The sequence below is a fragment of the Phyllobates terribilis genome, unplaced genomic scaffold, assembly GCF_046119375.1.
Source record: "Phyllobates terribilis strain yellow unplaced genomic scaffold, ASM4611937v1 Scaffold_7__3_contigs__length_470593459, whole genome shotgun sequence".
Taxonomy (NCBI): domain Eukaryota; kingdom Metazoa; phylum Chordata; class Amphibia; order Anura; family Dendrobatidae; genus Phyllobates; species Phyllobates terribilis.
In genome coordinates, this window is record NW_027362767.1 from 82,518,686 (window position 1) to 82,535,876 (window position 17,191).

General features: G+C 42.2%; 1 protein-coding gene across 2 annotated transcripts in view; it reads right to left on the reverse strand.

Annotated features, from left to right (window-relative positions):
- The window catches only part of TTC9 (tetratricopeptide repeat domain 9), a 37,046-nt gene that overhangs the window by 15,803 nt on the left and 4,052 nt on the right, over positions 1-17,191 (reverse strand). For both annotated transcript variants that reach the window (XR_012247352.1, XM_073638897.1), the window contains exon 2: positions 701-883. Coding sequence is in view for 1 of the 2 variants with exons in the window: in XM_073638897.1 (XP_073494998.1) it covers positions 701-883 (183 nt within the window). In the remaining variant the exon portion in view is untranslated. The remainder of the gene's footprint in view (positions 1-700; positions 884-17,191) is intronic.

The following is a 17,191-nucleotide window of genomic DNA, read 5'->3' on the forward strand; positions in this document are numbered from 1 at the left end:
CACTGGTTCTGGTAAGTAAAGCAAAATATTTGTTGATCTTGGAAAAAAAAAAACCTTTAATGTTTGATCAGTGGAGTCTGGGATCCAAGGGGTAACATTTCTCCTTGTGGAGAGTGACATGTCAAGCCTGGCATGCCAAGGTGAGGAGACTTTTCAGCCGCAATGCTCATCTAAAAAGACCATTTGCATCAGTGGAGTTTAATCCAGAAGCATAAACTATATACTATATTGTCAGTGGGAGCAGATGGAGGAGATCTGCACAACTTTCTGACTCACGTGTAACGCTTTGTGGCTGGAGAACAGTTAACGGGACATAAAGGATGGAAATAGCAAAGCAGAACATCCATCACAGGATGGCAGGAAAACGGCATTTTCAATGACTTGGCAGAGTCACTGCTTATGACTACAGCCTCACAGAAGGCTGAAAGCCTCCATCATCCCAAGTAACTGTCCTGGGCCCTCTACTTTCACCGGACCCACAAAGATATCAAATATGGCAAGAAGGAATGGGCCTAAAGGTCATAAACCAAATATGGGGGAGGGGAGAGTTGTGCAAGGTTATCAGTATCCATTCCACCCCTTCACTCATTTCCAAATAAAGACCTCTTTCCACCCGTCTTATCAGGAGTAATTTAGACCTCAGAAACATGGTACTACACCAGTTCATCATTTACGCTGCTCGATCTTGTAGTTATTGTACCTGTTGGCTGCCGGCTCTTGGCTTCCTTCAAGTAGAACAGTGCTTTGTCATAGTCTCCCAGGTGGTAGAAGGCGACTCCAGATCTGTACAGGGCCTTGAAGTTCTCTCCTTCCTTCTTGAGAACTTTCAAGCAGTATTCCTTAACCCGCTCATAGTTCACCAGCTCAGCTTGTAGAAGACACGCTGTGAAGAAACGACCAGACACAGAATGTGAGGAAGCCTGACAAATGCTAATTTTTGGGAAGATGTGAAAAACTTCACTTTATGAAAAATACTTAAAGAATTTGTCAACAGGCTTTTGCTATTTAGTCTGAGAGCAGCAAAATGTAGGGGCAGAGAGCCTGATTCCAGGGATGCTTCACTTGCTCAGCAGCTTGCTGTAGTTTCAATACAATCAGTGTTTTATCAGCAGGAGATTATCACTGCAGGGCTAGGTGCCATGTGCAGGCAAATCCAGCTAATCTGTGTAACCCCGCCCACACCACTGATTGCTGACAAGGTACACAGGAATCTGCCAATCAGTGGTGTGGGCGGGGTTATACACAGCTCACCGAAGAGAAAACAGGGATTGTGTCAAAACTGTACCAAGCAGCCAAGTAAGTGACACATCGCTGGAATCAGGGTGTCTGTCCCTACATCATGCTGCTCTCACAATCCATAGCAATAACTTGCTGACAGATCCCCTTTAAAACTTGGGAACGAGTCTGAACTTCTCTAACACCAATGCTCCAATATTAGCAATACAAGTCATCAAATGCTGAAGGTAACATTGTGGAGCCTTCTAGCATTTCATAAAAAGAAATGATGTTCCAGTAATGTACTAGAAGAGCACAAGTACTGGACGTGACACTGAAGGCGGTTTATCTTCACCGAAAGTAATAAAATTAGACTGTCTCAATTTCTCCACTTCTTTAATGGTCATTACCAGGACCCCAGTCGCTCTGGAGGACTTTACCGTGAAAAACACGATATGATACATTGTACATGGCATAATTAATAGTAGAAATTGTTTCTAATTGGTAATTAATCATTAATATACAGAATAATAGAGTTTCTGTGTCCTCGGCCAGAGTCTCAAAGAAACATAATCCGTAAAGACAAGGAATTTTTCAATTTACCACTTATTAAAATTTTTCAACCGTTCTTGAGATATTAACACTTATGTATTGTTTACAGCTTGTTGCCTTGGAGACCGACCACTACTGCTACATAGCTGAACATGTTCAGCGCTTACAAGCTTTATTTCTATAAAGCTTGTAAGCACAGTAAAGAAGCTGTACGGGATTGCAGGAGCGTATGGTTACCTAATAATCCCAGTTATTTTCAGAGCAGTGTTTACAAACTCAACAGCAGCGGTGGTCGGTCTCCTAGGCCACGAGCTGTATATAACAGTTAAGGGTTAATATCTCAAGAACGGCTACAAATTTTAATAAGCAGAAAATTGCAAAATTTTTACTATCCCACAACAACTAATTATGAAGGTGACAATAACATTTTAATACACTACATACTTGGGGGGGCTGACCGATCGACACTGTTTCCTACACCCAGCCGTGAAAAAAAGGGCTCTGATGACAGAGCTTATCAGAGGCTGCTCATCCATATTCTCATGGGGGAAAGCTGTTGTTGATAAGGTTCCCATAGTTGTTCCTCATTTGCTCCCATTTTTATTCTCGTGAAGCTCTGGACGTAGTATATATCACTCATCATATGAAATTATCATCCAGATTGGCAGCAACCAGTCATACATTTCAGAGAAACTGTGCACACCGCCGGTACAAGAAGGGTATATACACGCGGTGCATACACACGGTGCAGACTGATGCAGAACGTTCAGCAATTATCCCATTTACATGGACAGAACCAACTTTGAGTTGCAGAAATTTCGGCATCAAAATCTGCAACGTGTGAATTCACAGTTACAGTAGCAGTTTTGGGAATTCAATTTTAAGAAATGTCATGCACATGTGCCGGAGAAAATAAATGGACCTCCTGCAGATTTTACAATTTTCAACACCAGAACAAAGAAAACAGTAATTTTATCAAAACTGCAGCAAGCAGCCCAGTAAGTGGCACATGGCTGGAATCAGGGTCTTTAATCCTACATTATGCTGCTCTCAGTAGTTCTCAGTAGTAGGAAAATCCCGGTAACTAAAGATTAGCGAACCCGAACTTTAACGTTCAGGGTTCGTACAGGATACTTGGTGCCCAGTGCTGAACTCCGAACATGGACTTCTCCCAGAAGTTTCTTTCAATGTTGGAAAGTTTAGGAGGAGAGGAAAAAAAAAAAAAAAAAGAGGGAGACAGGGGGAGCGGGAGACAGGGGGAGCGGGAGACAGATTCCCATAGATTTCAATGGGGTTAGGATATAATGTTCAAGTACGGGTAAAGTTCTGCTTTGGACTAAAGTTTGATTGGGTACCAAAACCCGAACTTCCACGGGTCCTCTCATCCTTACTGGTGACATATTCCCTTTAAAAACATTAGCAGCCATCAAGTTCTAGTCATTTCTATGCAGGTCATGGATCTCAGCATTACCTCGGCTGTTGCAGAACTACTTTATAAAGAGTAAAAAACAAAACTCCCTCATTCCTATAAAAAAATAAAGTACCGCATGTATCGTCTGAGATGTGTGCCACGTTCCCACCCACATTATAAAAGTGTTGAGAGGTGCAAAAGTCGGAAATGTTTTAGCTAAATCAATGTACAGCACAACTTGTGACTATTTGGCACAAACACCTTGATAAATTCCCCCCAGAGACATGATGGGGTTCTGCAGTCACCAAACTATTTATCATCTCACTTACACAAGAGATAAACCAGGACACACAACTTCGGGGTGAATTCCTGAGTGGGGTGCGTCTGTGCCTCTGCTGTGAGATGCAGATGGAACATGGGGCCTCTCACCTTATTTCATAGGCGCATTATCTGCTGAACCATTAATAGCGACAGATCATGAGAACCTGCATGTATGAAAATAAAGTGTAGTAAAAGGCCACTGTGCCTAATCCACTAAATACAGTCCCTCCTAGTGTCACTCCGATCCTTTTCCTTAGTAACAAAAAGAACAAGAAATCTGCCATGTTCAACCATTGTTAAGAGGGGTTGTAAAGTTTCTTGAACTTTTTTTTCAAAGACAGCGCTTCTGTTGTCTAGAAGGCTGTACATGGTACTGCATACGTAGTTGTAATATATATCATAGGTGATAACATACTGATCGGTGGGGTCCATGCGCTGGGGACACAGCACTGATTGGTAAATTGGGAATTTTTTAGCACCTTTACAGAATGGTGGGGCAGGTTGAATGCCCTATCACTGCTCCAATCATTCTCTATTGGGCTGCTGGGAAAAAAACAGCTGCTCCATAGACAATGAAATGAGCGTAGGATGAGAATGTGCACTGTCACTCCATTCTAATGGAGATAAGAGTTCCCTGTTCTGCCAATTAGTGCAGATCCCAGCTTTTGGACCCCCAGCCAATCACCGGACATCCCCTTTAAGTCCTACATGCCTAGGGGTGGTCATCCTCCTCTGCATTATTTTGTGCAAAAAAAAAAAAATCCAAACCCTCCTGGTCATCAGATTACATGAAGACAAGAAGCCATGCTCCCTAGCCTAAGGAGAGAGAACACTTAGGCTATGTTCACACATTGCTGCAGAAAAAAAAGCACCAACAAAGCAAAAACAAATCTCTTGGCAGTAAAAGAAAAAAAAAAAAAAAAAAAGCTTCAGACAAAAAGCAGGTTTTGCTGCGTTTTTTACTGGATCCCAAAGTTCAGCTTTGCTTCCACCATAGAAACATGAACAATGCAAGTTGTTAGGTCACCAATGCAAGACGTATGTGAAACCATAAAACCATTTTTGGAAGAAAAAGGCAATTTGATCAAATTATTTAGTGGAAAAAGATTTTTATGTCTGAAAAAAAAAATAGTGACTATTCTGAACAAAAAAGTTCATGAAAAAATACACAATTACAAGTATAAAAACAGAGGGTAGTTGAATTGGTCGGGAATAGTTTACCTACACATGGGCAGGGCATTGAGTTTGTAGGACACGGTTTACTTTCACACTTTGGTCAGCCCTTGAGTTGGTCGGGTATTGGTCAATCTCACGCGTTTGCCAGGCAATGTTTACTTTAACATACATCACTAATTTAATTAAACTAACTGCCATCTCAGGTGAGGAGACCAAGACATTATGATTTAAGATTGAGACAATCACAAACATAAATGTGTTTCACTTAACTGCTGTACCTGCTTTTTTCACTAAAAACGCAGCAAAAACATTCTTTGCACTTACATTTTGCTGGTGAAAAACGCAGCAAAAACGCTGAAAGAAGTGACACGCTGCTGTTTTCCAATTCAGTCAGGAAAAAAAACTGTGTGCATGAGATTTCTGAAATCTCATAGCTTTTGCTGATGCTGTAAAAAGCAGCTTTTAATTTGCATAAAAAAAACACCGAAGCAAAACGCAACGTGTGAACATAGCCTAAGGTCATCGCTACAAAATGTGTGTGTATGTATATGTCAGATTCACAAACTTAGATGTGACAGGGTGGAGCAGTGGTCCCCTGTGATTTCGGTATGCCCATCAGCGACCCCAGTGGAGAATACATCGGCCACAACCTGCCTACCTGGACAAAAGCAATTTCAAAACCACCATTATTTTGGAGGAAATACTCTGTAATCTATCTTGGGAAAGTGAGGTTGAATTACACACCACTACAAGCAGGAATCCAAACCTGCTATTACAGGCGGCCATGACATTTTACAAGCAGCCGGCGATTTCTCCCATCATCTGGAAAGATGCGCACTGACCACAGCAAGTAACGTCTGTTCTGCAAGAACACAAAGTAATGGAAGAAAATCGCACTGACCGTTACAAGGCAAACTGTCAATATGGCTGCGGGTGACAAGCAATATGGCTACCATCACTGCTCCTGCAGAGTTGTCACCCAGCTCTGTTACAGCCCTGAATGTCAGTCCTGCTTAATTCCAAAAAAATCCCAGAAAATTAAGTCTAGGATAAGAACCCACGTGACACCTGAATTGGCCAAGAACAATTCTTTCCCTTCCATAACCCAAAATATCAGAAGATGATCCAAATTCTGCTCCTTGAGACATTTTTCTTCCAACCCTTTATTCATGAGCAAAAAGTAGGGACACCCCTCCTCACCTCTGAACAAAACATGGTGTGCTCACAGCGGCCTTTGGCGCTGTACTGGGCACTTTTTGGGTCCATTGTGTGATGGATCCAGCACAGTGTTGGGGCTTCGGTAATGAACAGAAGCCCCCAAATGCAAATGTGAACAGAGACTAAGGGCCCATTTATGCAACTAACAGCCTGGATATAATTCACAGTTCCTTGGGAGAGGATGCTAAGATTTCCTGCTGGGAGAGGGGGGAGAGAGCTGCTTCATGCATTGTGTAGATACTGAGCTGCCTTCATGGTGGCTGCATAGGACCAAAGTACAAACTTATAAGGCAAGAAACATCTTTTGCTTGGAGCTAAATAACCTGATAAGTGACATTTTTCTCTCATTTTTGTGCAGATGAGGGAGGTTGGGATGGCTTCTAACGCCTCACAATGCTCTGTGAATCATTTAATGTTTTAGGGAAATTATTGCAATGGAAGCCGATCAACCACATGAATATTTTATAATGTAGAAGTGTTACATTAAAATATACATGAACATTTTATACACAGTGATACCACATCCAAATTTTGTGCTGTAATGATCAAGAAAATGTAGTAGCACTTTCCATGATGTACAAGTATTAAAGGGAACCTGACAGCACGAGTATGCCGCCTCGCTGGGGAAAAATATATACCGCATTCTAGCTAAACTAACCGTATTCCTTGCAATGCGCTGAGAGTGTTATGAAGTAGGAATCCGGCAAATTCATGAGCAGCTGTATGTAGGGGACATATACTGTAAACTAGTGCTGATTATACCTGTGCAAATCCATAGGTAAAATCCCAACACTTCTGACCAGTGCCAATGTACCACTACTCTTCCGATCAAGCAAAATACCTTGCTAACTCAGATAATAGAATAACCTATATTATGGATCATTTTGCAGATTTATGCACAGCAGTTTTCCTTACATGTCTGCACACTGCTATACTATGGCTCTGTGCAACCTTAAAGGGCAATTGGCACCAGATCAAAATTATCCTGTTTTTGCTCTTCTTGTATTCCCACTGCTCCCCTGAGTATGCCGCTTTTTGTTTTTTTTAAATCCGTCATACAGGTTCAGAGATATAGAGCTTTTTGTTTAGTACCTAATTTTATAGTCTTTACAAGGGGGTGTGGTTTACAGGATACTCTGGGGGCGTGTCTTTAGGCTGCTCTGCAATATTACCCAGTGAGCAATGCTCCCTTGGTAAAAAGTATCACCAGATAAAAAGGCCCATATCTCTGTAAACGTTTGGCAGATTTTAAAAAAACAAAAACTGTAATACTCAGAGGAGCAGCGGGAATAATATAAGAGCAAATATTGGCCATATTTTACCTGGTGACAGTTCACCTTTAAAGGCCATGATAGGGTCTTTCTTTGTCTTTATATTCTTCCAGAATCCAAATTCCTACAGAGCATTCCCCTGTGAGATTATTTATGATCCATTGGATCCAGATCTTTGAGTTATTTTCACCTAAAAGGCACCTCTTCAAGAGGAGAATATCTTTGATTCTTCATACTGTACCATATTACAAACAGCAGTATTCAGAGTGCCTATAGCACCGTAGCTCAGATCTGCAGGGATTCCTCTGCTACCTTTGTAATATGTGACAGCCTACATATATCGTGTATCTACAGTAAGTGTAATGTATTATATATATTAAATAATAGTAGGTCATTGATATAAATGGTTAAGGAGAGCAGCTTTCATATTCTCTCGCATATCTGATTACTTAAACAAAAGCAATGCCTACAACTGCAATGAAATGATCGCAACTTTGATCTGCAGTCCTTAATGTGCACGTCCGATGCTTTCCTATAAATCCTGGCAGAGTTCTGCAGCGGGTAACGAACATCAGTGGCGTTCAATGAGCTTTTAAGTCAGATGCAGCTTTGCAAATTCAATCTGGAATTTAAAGAGCATAATAGGATAAATGGCATTACCTTGAAGATTGGACACCGCTGGTGGATTGTGACCATTTTATCCTATTTGCTGTGGCAGTGAAATGGGCAATAGAAGGAACAGTGAGCTGTTAGAGCCTATTCATTGTTGTGGAAGCTCTCCAGGGTCCTAACAAATCTAATTTTATAAGACTTAAGCATATTTTGGACAACAGGCAATCTTGGCTATGACCACCAGTAGGAGAGGACAACATTAAGAAACATTCGATTTTCTGACACGTACTGATCAGATTAGAGATCTTCAAGAAGAAAATGTAGAGTTGGGATGAACTTCCTGTTCCGCAAAATGGAAGAAAGGAAAAAGACAAAATTAAAAAATTATATTGACTTGTCTAGTAGAGGTAGCTACTCTGTATATTTTCCTTTCCTATAAGAAGAAGAGAGAAGACACTGCCAATAAGATTCCATACTCAACTAGTCTTCAAAAAGTAGAGATGGTTCCCACCAAAAGTGCCCAACAATAAAATAGTTACCCGATTTGAGACAGGATATTTCTGCAATGAATAGGACGACTAGTCAGCTGTAGTTTAGGATCTGAATGTTGTTCAAAGGAGGATCCAGGCAGACAAAAAAGATAGAAGCCTTTGTAGATATCTTGTGTACATGGAGCACCTACCAGGTTTTGGTCGATAGGAAGTTATCTGCCAGTGGTGGAGTGCGAATTGAACACAAAGCTGCTGCCATCACACAGAAGTTGGCTCAAGAATTATGAAACTACACCCCCAAATATCTGAGCTCACCTAGTTAGATTTCTGATTGCTCCCAAACATCTTAAGGAGATGACAAGTTTAACCACTTAGGGTGCCATGTCTGCCGAAGACAGTGACAGACCAACAATCAGGAATGGCAGAACATGAACTATGTAGAACACAGTGCTGGCTATTGAATAAGAAACAACGTGACACCAAAAGAATAAAAAGGTTGTAATGAAGCCCTTTGGAGATGAGGACCCACCCAAGCTGCTAATGGGTTTTGCTTAAGGCTAAAACAATGAGCCGAGCCCCAAAAATTGCAGGTTTTTCACCCATCATTATCTTCCATTGTGAATTCCCAGCTCTGTACCCCTGGAGACAGGTCACAGTTAGCCATAGCTGACATGTAGCCAAACCAAAGACACCAAGTTGTGGTGCCAAGCAGGACATTTAATTAGTGGAAGCTACAGTCAACAAAGGTCGACAGGCAGAGGTTGGGGTGGGCAGCAGACAAGATAGTCAAATATAAATTTGGGTTGGTAACAAAAGAATAAAAAATTAAAAACCTTAGCTCAGAACCAGAACCAAATGGATGTTGTTGCTCCACCTCATAGTGGTGGAGGAACATTCCTTGTAAAACCTAGGTCCTCCACACATTACTTTAGAGCAATTAGTACCATTGGCTTCTTTAACAAATGGAAGTTTGATTAGGATAGCACTGTGATGCAGAAGAACTACTACAGCCAAAAGAAGCACAGCAGACAGGCCCCGCAAAGGGACATCTATGGAAAGTGACAGTCGTCACTTGCGGGTTTTGGTGGCCGGTGTCCAAAATGTTTTCTAGCAATTATTGCTTTGGCCAATAGATGACCACATTGTATCTCTCTGTTCCTTTGGAGACCAGATATCCAGCACAGTTATCCATTACTCCATAAGGAACATGGGTGGCAATTATTGGTGACGCACCACCAACACTTCTGTTCTCCCTTTGAAGAAGGAAAATGTATAGTTATAATCGTGGGCAGGAAATATTTAATCTCATCAGTTGCAAATTGGACTTTTTACACTGGCGATTCCTAATTGGAGATGTTTAAGCCATTTGTGGACATCTTGTAGAGTTTACACATATGACGAAATTGTGTCCAAGTCCAGGGTGAACCTGAGCTGTATTGTCAACATTAGGAACAACACTCAGGGGTCACTGATCGGAGAGACCAAACATCCAAAATCTCTTTTGTGCAGCTTCACTGTGTTGTTATTAACATGTCCAGAAATTTGACATTATGTCTATACAACGATGCAACTTCTATCTAAAAAAAATGATGGTCTCAATGGAAAAATGAGGAAGCAGGTGAGACTTCTCATGACTGCTAGAAACAGCTGCAGACTGTGCAGGAATGACTTTGCTGTGTTATTTGTCCTGGAGGCATCCGGACAAGCAGGAAATGTGAGGGAGTACATTACAACACAGGGAAGGACAGGATACATCTCTACTGCATTGTTTACATTTATTTATACAGTAAAGCCATTCACAAAATGTATCACGCGTCTAGACCGGTTACAGGATATCCTAAGTGATGACCCACCTACACCTCCATCCATTAATACAATGAAGAAATCTTTAATGGAGTATTCCCATCTCCAAGATCCTATCCCAATATGTAGTAGGTGTAATAATAATAATATTAGCAAATACCTCCAATTAGAAATGTAGTATAGTATTTTTGATTCGCTATGTCTCTTTCCTCATGTGCAGGGCGTTGCAGGACCTTAGGCAGTCATGGTTACGACCACTGATAAAGTGATAGTTAGTTAGCTAGCTGGTCGTATCCATGGATACCCAAGGTCCTGTATTGCATGCATTTCTAATTGGAGGTATTTGCTAATATTATCATACCTACTACATATTGGGATACTATCTTGGAGATGGGAATAACCCTTTAAGGAACAACTAAAAAACATTGGAGGATAGCCTCCAAGGTGTTGCGGATGCTGTAACCCGGGAGGATAGCCTCCAAGGTGTTGCGGATGCTGTAACCCGGGAGGATAGCCTCCAAGGTGTTGCGGATGCTGTAACCCGGGAGGATAGCCTCCAAGGTGTTGCGGTTGCTGTAACCCGGGAGGATAGCCTCCAAGGTGTTGCGGATGCTGTAACCCGGGAGGATAGCCTCCAAGGTGTTGCGGATGCTGTAACCCGGGAGGATAGCCTCCAAGGTGTTGCGGATGCTGTAACCCGGGAGGATAGCCTTCAAGGTGTTGCGTATGCTGTAACCCGGGAGGATAGCCTCTAAGGTATTGCGTATGCTGTAATCCAGCAGGATAGCCTCCAAGGTGTTGCGTATGCTGTAATCCAGCAGGATAGCCTCCAAGGTGTTGCGTATGCTGTAATCCAGCAGGATAGCCTCCAAGGTGTTGTGTATGCTGTAACCCGGGAGGATAGCCTCTAAGGTATTACGTATGCTGTAATCCAGCAGGATAGCCTCCAAGGTGTTGCGTATGCTGTAATCCAGCAGGATAACCTCCAAGGTGTTGCGTATGCTGTAATCCAGCAGGATAGCCTCCAAGGTGTTGCGTATGCTGTAATCCAGCAGGATAACCTCCAAGGTGTTGCGTATGCTGTAATCCAGCAGGATAGCCTCCAAGGTGTTGCGTATGCTGTAACCTGGGAGGATAGCCTCTAAGGTATTGCGTATGCTGTAATCCAGCAAGATAGCCTCCAAGGTGTTGCAGATGATATAATCCAGCAGGATAGCCTCCAAGGTGTTGCAGATGCTGTAACCCGGGAGGATAGCCTCCAAGGTGTTATGTCTATGTAACACAGAAGTAGTGTGGCACATTACAAAAAGCACAATGGAATAAAACTCTCAGATTGTGTGTTGCTGAGTAATATGGTTTTTCTAGCAATAGAAATCACAATTAAACATGATTTTACTAATGAAATCCCCACATAAATCAGACGGGGATATTCAAGGGGCTAAAAGAGAATGGCCGATTACCTCCAGAAACAGCACCACTCGTGTACGCAGGTTGTGTGTGGTATCGCAGTTCAGCTACCGTGTTCTTCAATGGTACTCTGCTGTAATACTAGGCATAGCCCATTATATTACTGCTTTCAGAAATAATTTTTTCAGGTTATCAGTCAAGGTAGGGGAGGATTTAAGATTAATCCAATCCTGGGACTAGTGACAACTGTACCCAGAGAATTTTTCCATCTCATAAAGTGATGGCATATCATTGGGATATGCCATCATGTTATAATTGGTGGGGTTAGACCTCTGGAACCCGTATTGACCATGGGCACTGCAGCCCTTCATATAGGCCACCAGGCTGTGCAGGAAACGGCAGTGCGGCCTCATTAAAGTGAATGTGGCCACAGTTACCTGCAGGAAGTTACACAAGCGCTGCATCCCCATCATTCTTAGGATTGGTCGGGGTCCCATGGGTTGGAACGGTATTTAAGTGCACTCTATGTGTGTCCTATGCACCATGAATAATTGTGCTATACGAGCCAGAAACGCGATTGTGTTTCCTACATGGAAATTATTTGGATGTTTATTTTAATTTTAATATAATTCTTTAAAAAATTCAAGGGGACTTTCTTTGGTGGCATAAAGAGACAGCCTAAATGGCTGGGAAAAGCTGTATGGCATCCAGAGTCCAGGAATGCTATAAAGCTCCCCTGATGACTCTACATGAAGAAACGCGTCGGGAGAGATTGGGAGCATTTGGGGTCAGCTGATCCCTATTGGGGTAATGTGTGGAAGTATTAATAGGTGTCTCCTCATTTATATGGAGGATCACCTAGACCTGTGGATGAGATTGTCCCAGTGTATTCACTTTGTTGATCAGTTAGTTTTTCTGTTTTTTTGCATCTGCACTAACCAATATTACCATTATACTGTAGGTTACCTATTAGAAATCTTTGCCGAAATTCTGTGTTTATGTGTCTATCTTTTTATAGCCAGGAGGCTTTTCAGATGATACTTTATTAAAGGTTATGTTTTATTGATCTACCCTTGCTATTACGTTTTATTTATGTGAATAAGCCTCATACACGGCTGCTCGGTGGATACGGACAGAACACTATAGTTTGGAGATGGCCCCACATTAAGACCTTTAATAGACATCAATGGAAATAATATCAAAAAGGCAGGATCCAGCAGCAGGTTTGGGGGCCATCGGTGTCCCGGGATTTGTCTAATCCTGCTGGTAACGTGTAAAGTAGATGGCAGACTACACTGCAGTGTATCTTGTGATGTGAAATAGAAGAAAGTGTTACATAGAAACACTGCGCAAATAACATCCTACCACAGCGAGATAGAACATAAAGTAGTAACTGCTGCAGGAAAAGGGTGGCGGGATGATCGGCAGCCAGAATATATGTATTCAGGTCACAACACTGGACATACATGCCAGACATGGGACTTGCAGTTACATAAATTAGCAATTTACACTGTGATGAGCAGATCTATAACAATGAGATGCAGAATTATACAGCACACTATACTCATTGGATGATTGTTGATCGTTCGCCCAGCAGCTATATCTCGCCTGACTCTCCCATACACGGGGGGTTCGCTCAGCTGAGAGCTCTTGTGTTCCCTTCGAGAAACCCACTGTCAGATATTTCTGGCGGTGGCTTATCTCAGGGAGAACAAAAAGATCAGCAGTCCAAAAAACAGACATACTGGATCCTTATCTCACCCGACAAACAGTTATGTAGGGCTATTATACACAGGAGTGTCACTGAGTCGAGTGCACTAAGCTCCACTGTCAGACATCAGCAGACTAAAATAGGACATACTGGATTCCTATCTCCCCCGACAAGCAACTATGTAGGGCTCAAATACATATTAGGTGATGGCGGAACCCATCGCTGATAAAGTCGGGTGAAGCCGACAGTCTAATGTGTATGGGGGCTTAAGGCTTTGAGCACATTGAGTCAGAGTCTGTCATTGGTGGTTTATGTTGGGAACATTTTTGTGGTGGCACCTTGTATAGGAAGAAGCCGTGTGTTGCACTTTGCTGTACAGTTGTGGGGGATAAGAAAAAAAAGGGATACCCATACTTACCCCAACAGTGGCCAAAGAATCACTCTTGATCTCTATCAAGCAAATGTACCCTTATAAATATATTGCTGGGAACTTTTACAGTCCAATTGTGCCAAACAGAAGTCTCGGAAGCAGTGTGCAGAGAGCTTTAGGCTAGGGCTACACACTAACATGTCACATGAAATTGAGAATACAATGTCATAATGCAACATTGCATCTAATGATTTTCTATGGTTTTGCAGCCTACCACGATAAAGTTGCAAATGTATTCAAAGGTGTTAAATTTTCTGGTTTTCATGGAAAGGTAGGACATATAGTGGTTAGGGACCATCCATATTAAAAGGACACCTTGAAGTGGTTGGTGACTTTTACGCTCTTTGATCAAAAAACGCTAAGTATCTTATGTTTTTAACGTTTGCAATATTGGAGTTCATTTATTCGTAAGTCGCACCATGTATGTATTAGCAGAACATGAAACTTTTAAAGCAAAAAGGAACAGATTCAGCTAAAAATGTTACAAAATAATAATATATAAAAAAAAAAAAGGATAAAGACAAAAATTAAAGAATACTTTTGATTTTACGCAAAAGTCAATGAAATTCACAACACATAAAAATAAAAAAAATACCCCCATAAATGATGAATCAGACCCTTGGTCCTTTCTTGATGTGTTATAACCCTCTGACTGCCTGAGATCTAAGGGGTAGACGTATGAGCCGTCTTTTTTTGCCCATAGCAACCAATTACTGCACAGCTTTCATTTTTCAAAGGCAAAATACAAAATGAAAGCTGCACTGTGATTGGTTGCTATAGGCAACAAAGAGAATTTTTCTTGAAGACAGTTTCCTAAATCTTCCTTAGCCACGGACTGTTATAAGGAGGATTACCTACCTCCTGTCGCCCCACATGGATCCAGCACAGACCACTACAGTGGTCATGATACGATTACTGCACTTCCCGGCTGTCACATGACCTGTGAAGCCCATGATTGTCTGAAGCGGTCAGGAGACTGAAGCAGCCAAAAAATAAACAATGATGCGCCATTCCTACCGGCCACCGCAACAGCTTGTGCTGGATCCACAGGGGTGACCGAAAAGGAGTACACCTCTGTTATACCAATCTAAGAAAAAATAAAATGTAATTCTGGACTAGTAAAGTGAAAAGGCTAATCTGCAATACCACACGCCACCTGTTGTGGCGCTGTTTTTGAAATAAAGACTTTTTTCTAACCCTATACAACCACTTTAGAAGTCTAAAAGCGAGATTAACTATTTGGGGCCATGGGGTCAAGTCACTTTTCTTGTCTTGTGGTATTTGTTAAAACTCAACAATTAAAGGGGTATTCCCATCTCCAAGATCCTAAATATGTAGTAGGTGTAATAATAATAATATTAGCAAATACCTCCAATTAGAAATGTAGTATAGTTTTTCTGATTCGCTATGTCTCTTTCCTCATGTGCAGGCATTGCAGGACCTTAGGTATCCATGGTTACAAAACACTGATATAGTGATAGTTAGCTAGTTGTTAGTGGTCATGAGGGAAGAGACAAAGCGAATCAGAAGAACTATACTACATTTCTAATTGGAGGTATTTGTTATTATTGTTATTATTATATTAATTATTATTACACATACTACATATTGGGATAGGATCTTGAAGATGGAAATAATCTTAAAAAAAATGCTCTTTATTTTTGTCTTCTATTTTTTATTCTTTTTACGAGCAAAAAGTCACGCCATAGAATACATGACATTTTCTAATGAAATTCTATAGAAAACTTGAAAAACAGAATATAAAGACACAGTAATCATGTCCATCTAAAATGCAGGCTGTGGTCCCTGGGATCAATACTTGGGGTGAAGACGTCAAAGCAGATCATGTATATTCCTAAAAAGTTAGTGAACCTCATAAATTATAATATATACACTGCTCAAAAAAATAAAGGGAACACTTAAACAACAGAATATAACTCCAAGTGAATCAAACTTCTGTGAAATCAAACTGCCCACTTAGGAAGCAACACTGATTGACAATCAATTTCACATGCTGTTGTGCAAATGGAATAGACAATAGTGGAAATTATTGGCAATTATCAAGACACCCTCAATAAAGGAGTGGTTCTGCAGGTGGAGACCACAGACCACATCTCAGTACCAATGCTTTCTGGCTGATGTTTTGGTCACTTTTGAATGTTGGTTGTGGTTTCACACTCATGGTAGCATGAGACGGACTCTACAACCCACAGAAGTTGCTCAGGTAGTGCAGCTCATCCAGGATGGCACATCAATGTGAGCTGTGGCAAGAAGGTTTGCTGTGTCTGTCAGCTTAGTGTCCAGAGGCTGAAGGCGCTACCAGGAGACAGGCCAGTACACCAGGAGACGTGGAGGGGGCCGTAGGAGGACAACAATCCAGCAGAAGGACCGCTACCTCCGCCTTTGTGCAAGGAGGAACAGGAGAAGCACTGCCAGAGCCGTGCAAAATGACCTCCAGCAGGCCACAAATGTGCATGTGTCTGCACAAACTGTTAGAAACCGACTCCATGAGGGTGGTATGAGGGCCCGACGTCCACAGATGGGGGTTGTGCTCACAGCCCAACACCGTGCAGGACGCCTGGCATTTGCCACAGAACACCAGGATTGGCAAAGTCACCACTGGCGCCCTGTGCTCTTCACAGATGAAAGCAGGTTTACACTGAGCACATGTGACAGACGTGACAGAGTCAGGAGACGCCGTGGAGAGCGATCTGCTGCCTGCAACATTCTTCAGCATGACCGGTTTGGCAGTGGGTCAGTAATGGTGTGGGGTGGCATTTCTTTGGAGGGTCGCACAGCCCTCCATGTGCTCACCAGAGGTAGCCTGACTGCCATTAGGTACCGAGATGAGATCCTCAGACCCCTTGTGAGACCATATGCAGGTGCGGTTGGCCCTGGGTTCCTCCTAATGCAGGACAATGCCAGACCTCATGTGGCTGGAGTGTGTCAGCAGTTCCTGCAAGATGAAGGCATTGAAGCTATGGACTGGCCCGTCCATTCCCTAGACCTGAATCCGATTGAGCACATCTGGGACATCATGTCTCACTCCATCCACCAACGTCACGTTGCACCACAGACTGTCCAGGAGTTGGCGGCTGCTTTAGTCCATGTCTGGGAGGAGATCCCACAGGAGACCATCCGCAACCTCATCAGGAGCATGCCCAGGCGTTGTAGGGAGGTCATACCAGCACGTGGAGGCCACACACAATACTGAGCTTCATTCTGACTTGTTTTAAAGGACATTACATCAAAGTTGGATCAGCCTGTAGCGTGTTTTTTGGGGGTGACTCCAAATCCAGGCCTCCATTGGTTAATAAATTTGATTTCCATTGATGATTTGTGTGTGATTTTGTTGTCAGCACATTCAACTTTGTACAGATTAAAGTATTCAATGAGAATATTTCATTCATTCACATCTAGGATGTGTTATTTGAGTGTTCCCTTTATTTTTTTGAGCAGTGTATATACTGACAAGCATTCTGGCCAGAATATACCATCTCCTTGCTGCTCTCTGAATACCACGTCTCTGTGCGTAGCCATATGGCCACCAAGTATAGTCCTAATATTACCATG